Genomic DNA, 7,086 nt, shown 5'->3' on the forward strand with positions numbered 1-7,086 from the left:
GTCGAATTTGATCGGAATCCATTAGCTTGAGAAATCACACAAGACACTTCTAGACTTTGTAACCTCTATTAGACTCTGAAATTCACCGTAAATGATTACCGAGATGGTTTTGGGTAATGCCTGTGCAAATTTCAGTTCCACACGTAAGTTACCCTGTCGGATTAAATGTAGGTGTCCGCAGTCACTTTGATCGGGGAGCAGCGAGAAACAAAAGAGGGTATAGCCGTTTTGGAATTCCTGTTGGCTTATATCGATGCCACGATCTTCCTCGATTCTGAATAAGTTGTTGTATGCTCTGACTGTGTTCCCGGTTTCAAAGTTGGGTTCCAGAGGTTTATGAATACGGAGACAAAGGTGAGGTTGTAATGCTTGAAATCAAACGGGTTACTTGTAAAGGTACCATTGAATGCTTCGTTATCCACTAAACCAATTGTAACTCGACGCGGCATTGCACCGAGGTACACATTATCTTGCACGAATGACATGCTACCCTGAGCCACTGAATAGACTTTTGTGAGAACCCTATCGATGGGGTATTTGGCTGTGGTCTTCTCTAAAGCTTTTGCATGTCCGATGGCAACGGCGGGACTAACCCTTACTTTTCTTACGAAGAGGCTGGCATGTTCAATGATGATGTCATAATTGCTAGTTGCTGCGATTAGGAAGAACGAAGGTTTAGAACGCACTAGACGGACTTTCAAATCCACCAAATTGAGTAACAGTCTTTGTTGGAAGAATAAAGAGCAGTGAATTCTTCCCATCATATCGTAAGATCGGCTGTTTGCGATTTTTTTGGTTCTCTTCTTCATACCATCATTATTTGTTGCGTCGGCCATATGTCCCGCGGTGTCCTTGTGATAGCCTTCCATCGTGAGCGGCCCAATCTTCGCATCTCGACCGTAGTTTAATAAGGTTTCTATGTATGCTCTATACGGATAGGTGTGAGACGAATTCGTGATGTTCCTCCCGTTTAGAGATACATCAACCTGAGAGAAGAGAGAATGTAGCGAGAGGTTAACGAGAGAGACCGGATCTTTATCCGGTAGAGGATTACCATCTTTCGTAACTTTCAACTTGATATACAGTTGTGTAGCTGATAAGTCGATGTAATCTTCAGTGCTTCCAGCAATATTAAACTCCAGCGGACCGTCTCTGATGCCTGAGAGCGGGAGAAATTCGATCCATTCACCTCCTTCAATAGCGGTTTGCGTGGGAGGTAAAGCAAACAAGTCCACTTCGCTTTTCAAGCACTCGGGTGAGTTTGTCATGATTAGAGTCATCTTTTCAATCAAAAATATCGTGTGTTGTTACTTTCCTCGCTTTCTTGCGAATGACGCTTCTCCTCGCTAAACGCTTTCTTTTATGACCTCCAAGCATTTTCTTTACCTTTGTTGACGCTTTGTCGCTCAGCGAACGACCCGCTTCTTTGGCTCTTTCCAGTGCTGCCGTTTTCGCATCTCTACCTTGCACGACATCGTTCGCAAAATCGACCCCGGATTTCAGAACCTGTCGACCTAAAACTTTTGCTCCTCTTTTCAGTAGCGGCATAGCAGATCGGAATAAGGAGCTGAAAATGGATCCAAAACCATAACCTCGTTGTAGTGGTATACCCTGATAATATCCAAGTCCTTGACCTGCCTGGTTGACGTAATAATCGGTAACGCTGGTTATACAGCAGCGGTATGATTGATACGACATGTTTATAAATGTTTCAGTCTAAAGTGTAGTTTAACTATCACCTTCCCACGTTCAAATGACACGAGATGACCTGTATGTGTCCTTATATGAACGTGAACTGTTTCAAAACTCCTTCGGGCTAAAGGGATGTAGTGACCTCTCTCGAATGCAGCATTGACGATGTCGCCATCATGTCCTTCGGTTTTCACGATTCTTAGTAATGGGGCGAGGGTGTTGCCAACAATCTGCGGTTCTACTATATCACAATAAACGTACAACAGATGAAAGTCCAGTTTCGGATCAGCCGTGAAAGGTCCTTCGGTCACCATTCCCTTATATTCACCGGGTTCAAAACCTAGGTTCTCTGCTATCCCTGTATGCAGAATTAACTTGGCACTTTTCCTCGTAAACACTTTTACTTTTTTGATATGACATGAATGTCGCTCTCCACTTGTTAATACGAGATATACAGAAGACTGGATGTTGTGAAGATATTTATTATTTAAGATGTTAATTTTTTAAGGAAGGAAAAAACTCATCTCTGCCTCTACCGGGAGTCGAACCCGGGTCCCTCGATTGCCGGACGAGTGCTCTGACCACTAAGCTACAGAGGAGATAGAGATTTTCCTTCGCTAGAGCGTATATATGCCGAACGGAACCGTGCAATGGACGGTGAAACCGATCAGCTAATAGCTCACGGACGACGAGCCACCAGAGGGCTATATATATGACATGAATGTCGCTCTCCACTTGTTAATACGAGATATACAGAAGACTGGATGTTGTGAAGATATTTATTATTTAAGATGTTAATTTTTTAAGGAAGGAAAAAACTCATCTCTGCCTCTACCGGGAGTCGAACCCGGGTCCCTCGATCCAGTCTTCTGTATATCTCGTATTTTACTTTTTTCGTGGTTTTGTTGAAAGTCAAATCAATGTCTTCCTTTCTAAAATTTCTCGTTATCGCCTTAATGAGGTCGGTGGTAGTCTCGTAGAAACCGCAAGGAATGACACCTTTATTTAACTCACCATCTCCAGAATCAAATTCAAAGCCGTTAGACCGTTCCGTTATGTTGTGGAAAGAATGGGGAAATATCAGCTCCGAGAGAGCTACTTCCATGTTAGACTCGAGTTCCAATGCATTCGGGAGCTTTATGGTGAAGTTTGAGAGAGTATTATCGGGGAAAAAATTCATGCTAGCATCGCTGGGCAACGTGAGGTAGAAAGAAGACATGTCGATGTAATGAATCCAGATCATCGCGGAGTGGGGTATTTATAGCTCAACCCACATGTTAAATTTGTCACCGTAATGTTGAAATTTCACAAGATGTTCCGTTTTCCCATTCCGCTTTCTTTTCCTCAACACTTTTTCAATGGGGAACGTCTCATCCAATTTCACCTTCACCAACTCATCTGTATAAAAAGTCCCTTTAATTTCTTCACCCATTAAATCTTTCAACTTATATACGGGTACCTCTCTCTCGATACATTTATCCACTACGAAAATTTCATGGGAAAAATTAGACTCGTAACCTTTTTCGAATGGGTGTTTCGAGCGGGTAATGCGAACGTGGTCACCAACTTGAAATTTTTGGTAAACTTTTTTCCTATTCTTTCGCATGTATAGGTTCTCCCATACCAACTTCTCGTTTTCTTTATCTACTTCCGAAGGGGTCATCTTTATGCTGCTATGATGAGTGTTATTATAACTAAATATTAAGTCCGGTAAAACGTCGATATATCTATACGTGCTCTTCGCTGTGAAGTGCCGCCACATCTTAGATTTCAGGGTTCGGTTGAATCTCTCGACGATGGCAGCCTTCACGTCATCGTTCTCAGTCGTGAAGAATTTTACGCCCTTCTCTTTCAGAAACTTCTGGAAAATCTTGTTTTTGAATTCGGTGCCTTTATCGGTCTGTAACACTTGCGGTTGTCTTTCCTGGAATATTTCCTGAAACGCTCCCACGACAGCCCTCCCCGTTTTATCTCTCAGCGGGATAGCCCAAGCATATTTTGAGAATACATCGATACAAGTCAGGATGTATCGCTGACCATCGTTGAATTTCTCTAGATTTCTCATGTCCACCAGATCGGCTTGAAACTGTTGGTCGATGGCACCTACCAAAATGGGATTCCTGGTAAATTTTTTCCTTCTCTGACGGTGAAGAGTGTAAGACTTTTCTCCTTCCAACCACTTTCTTATTTTTGCTCGTGTCACCTGTCCTTTCAACGCTCTGTACAACGCATCCACTCCACCGTAACTTCCGACGCTCCTCGGATTTTGATAAATATTCTCCATCGATTGGAGGGAGACAACGTTCAGCTGATGAGGGTTGGGTGAATGAGGTTTTGGATGAAGTTCACGGTGAGGGAGCGGATGTGAGGCGCGTGAGGGGGCGGATGTGAGGTGTGTGAGGGAGCGGATGTGAGGCGCGTGAGGGGGCCGGATATGAGGCGCGCGCCTCCCCCTGTGTTTGAACTGTCCTTTTTATACTACTCCCGTGAGTGTTGTTGTAGTTGCGGTAATTATATATATCTCGCTGTACTTGTTGTTGATATGACTTTCTTGAGAGAGCCTTGGTGTTATGCTGCTGTCCTCTTTCCCTGTAATTCCAGTTTCCTCTTTGTTCCTGTCTTCTCCAGTCATCGCTATTGTCATTCCTTCTATAGCGCTGTTGTTGGAAACCTTTTCCTCCATACCTTGGCCTGTCCTTATTCCTGTTATTTTGATTCCTGGGGATCCATGCGTAGACCGTATTTCTCCAGAAATTGTCCGTTAGTACTTTTATGCGGAGCTCGTGTCTCAGCTGATCATTCTTACAATATATCACCATTCCATTTTTCATTTCCCTTGTTTCAACAACCATATTTCCTATCAGTTGTTTGGTTAAATGTTGCTTCTTTTCTTGGAATGTTTGTGTTCTATCCTTGATGTTGGGATATAACATTAAGCAATGCCTGTTATTCAACTTCTCCTTATCCTTTGTTTCCGAGCTGTGCTTGTCTTTATTAATTGTGATTCCCTTCTCTTTTATATGATCATTTTTCGAAATTCTTTCCGGTGCTTTAACTTTATTCTCCTTGACCTTCTTATTTTTATTCCTGACTTCTTGAAATTCATCTCTTTCCCTGTCCTTTTCCAGTTGTTCTTCCAGTTCTTCAACAGTCTTTACATAGTTCACATACTCGTAGGAATTTTCTGAGAGAGAAAGATAATCCTCCGTATCGCTGGTATCTTGTCTAATCTCATTTCTCTCCTCTACCTGAGTATGTGTTTGTTCCTTCCTAAATTCATCTGATTCTTTCTTTCCCACGCAAAAAACTCAATTTTCATCCGTGTTGTTTTCTATCCATTCTATAATGTTTAGTAGGATTCTATTAGCTCTTTTTCTTTGGCTGTTGGGTAAGTTGTATCTGATTGATCCTCTATTATTATTTGTGGTATTGTAGTTCACTATGTTTTTGACTTTTCTTAATAGATGCGTGATGTTAACGTTTTGTTTCTTAGTCTGTACTTCTTCCTCTTCGCTGAATACCACCTCTTCGTCTAGGCTGCCTATTTCTGTCTGGCTGTCATTGCTAACCTCTGTTTGAAAATTAAAGTCGTTTTCATGTATTTCTGTTTGTAAATTATTTTTTTTATTTTCTATTTGTTGTGTTGATGGTAACTCTAGATCACCCTGTTTAGAATTTTTATTATTCCCTTTGTTATCTTCTAATACTCTTTTCTTTTTCTTCTTTTTGTTCTTTTCCCTGCTTTCATGTCCACGTGTTTGTAAAAAATCCAATGCTCTTGGCTCTTTTCCAAGTCCTTGATATCATTTTGCTGCACCCCTTCTTTTGAGTTTTCCATCTTTTCATGTTCTTGATCCTGGTCTCTTTTCTCTACCGTTGCCCACAGTCGTCCTGATTCCTTCGTTGATGTGTCTTCCTTGTCGTTACTATTTCCATTATCTTCGTTTCTGCATATTGATAGACACTCTGATGTTCTTGACTTTTTTTCAGGTCCCTGATGATCATTCTGCTGCACACCTTCCTCTAGTTTTTACATTTTTTTTTTCCTGTCCCTGATCTTGAGTTTGATTTCTTATCTCATCTGTTGACCGCAGTTGTTCGATTTCCTCTGTTTGTGTGTCCTTTTGATTATTGTTTTTCCCATTATCTTCGTGACTACATGTTTGTAGGCACTCCGATGCTCTTAGCTTCTTCTCATTTCCAAGTCCTTGAGAATCTTTGTGTTGCACTCTTCCTTCTGAATTTGACATCTTCTTACATTGGTCTTGATTTACTTTCTGTGCCGTATCCCACAGTTGTGTTGATTCCTCCATCATCTGATGTCTCAATTGTATTCTTTTGCTCCTCCTTATCTTTGTACTTGATGGTGGTGTCCTGATATTTCTGAAATCAATCGTATTCTCTGAGCTTGGTGAGTCTCCCTCAGTAGCACCATCTTCTGAATTTTCCTCACCAGCACCCTCTTCTGAGTTTTCTTCAAGATCGCACCAATGAAAATCCTCTCTATCCTTTGTCACCGAAGCATCACTCTGAAGCTCAGAATTATAAATGTTTTTTTTACTTGTCCCCTGTAAGCTGTTGTCAGGTATCTCCATTATATTTTGGTTTAAAAAAAAATTATTTTCATATTATTATGCAATAAAACTTTGTTGCAATCAATAAGACTCAAAATTATGACAAACGCAACAAATAGTACAGAAACATCTATTATAATGATGATCTGACAACGCTATCGGCGAAATTCTACGAGTCCCGAAAATTAGAACACAGAATATGGTCTAAAATCAAAAACGGGACATTGAAACGTTTATAATGCATATCTGGCAACATTGCAAGAAAACCATGCCCCAAAAACAAAAAACCAGGATATGGTCTATGACAAAAAGGCACTATACATTTTTTGAGCTCAAAAAATAAATATAAACTGATTGACCATTACGCCAAGTACCTGTATAAATGTGTTAGTGAAAGGTACTTTGTTTACACCTTTCTTCTGCTCAGATTGAAATTTCAAAAAATTATATCAATTAAGCTATTAAGGATAGAATTCCAAAATAAGCGGCGGAGCAAAATATATGAATCAATCTTCCTAATATTCAATAACACTAATTTTAGAATTATAAAAACATTTTGAAATTAAACTTCAAAATTTCACATGTTAATTTTGCATAGACGCCATTACCTATGGGAATTAAAATGTCCCTAATCATTAATACACAACTCCAAATTTCAAAATATTGATGGTGGAGCACTATGTATAGGCTACAGAATGTATATGCATTTAAATTGGCATCTTAACAACAGCATTGTTCACACAATATTTTTACAAAGTTTGCTCCATAGGCATAACATTGAAGATTCAAAAATTCGCAACGGCTAAAATTTTCCGTCAAG

General features: G+C 40.3%; 1 protein-coding gene across 1 annotated transcript; it reads right to left on the reverse strand.

Annotated features, from left to right (window-relative positions):
* Positions 1-245: 245 nt before the first annotated feature.
* LOC149087839 (uncharacterized protein F54H12.2-like) lies at positions 246-1,280 on the reverse strand. Its single transcript, XM_089231986.1, has one exon. The coding sequence runs from the start codon at positions 1,278-1,280 to the stop codon at positions 246-248; it is 1,035 nt and encodes a 344-aa protein (XP_089088112.1).
* Positions 1,281-7,086: the final 5,806 nt, after the last annotated feature.

The sequence above is a fragment of the Pholcus phalangioides genome, unplaced genomic scaffold, assembly GCF_987345545.1.
Source record: "Pholcus phalangioides strain wild (caught in Gottingen) unplaced genomic scaffold, Ppha-v1.0 ptg000004l_1, whole genome shotgun sequence".
In the NCBI taxonomy this organism is placed as follows: Eukaryota; Metazoa; Arthropoda; class Arachnida; order Araneae; family Pholcidae; genus Pholcus; species Pholcus phalangioides.

Coding starts and splice junctions, on each gene's coding strand:
- LOC149087839 (XM_089231986.1), bottom strand. CDS start 1,280: ATGACTCTAATCATGACAAACTCACCCGAGTGCTTGAAAAGCGAAGTG.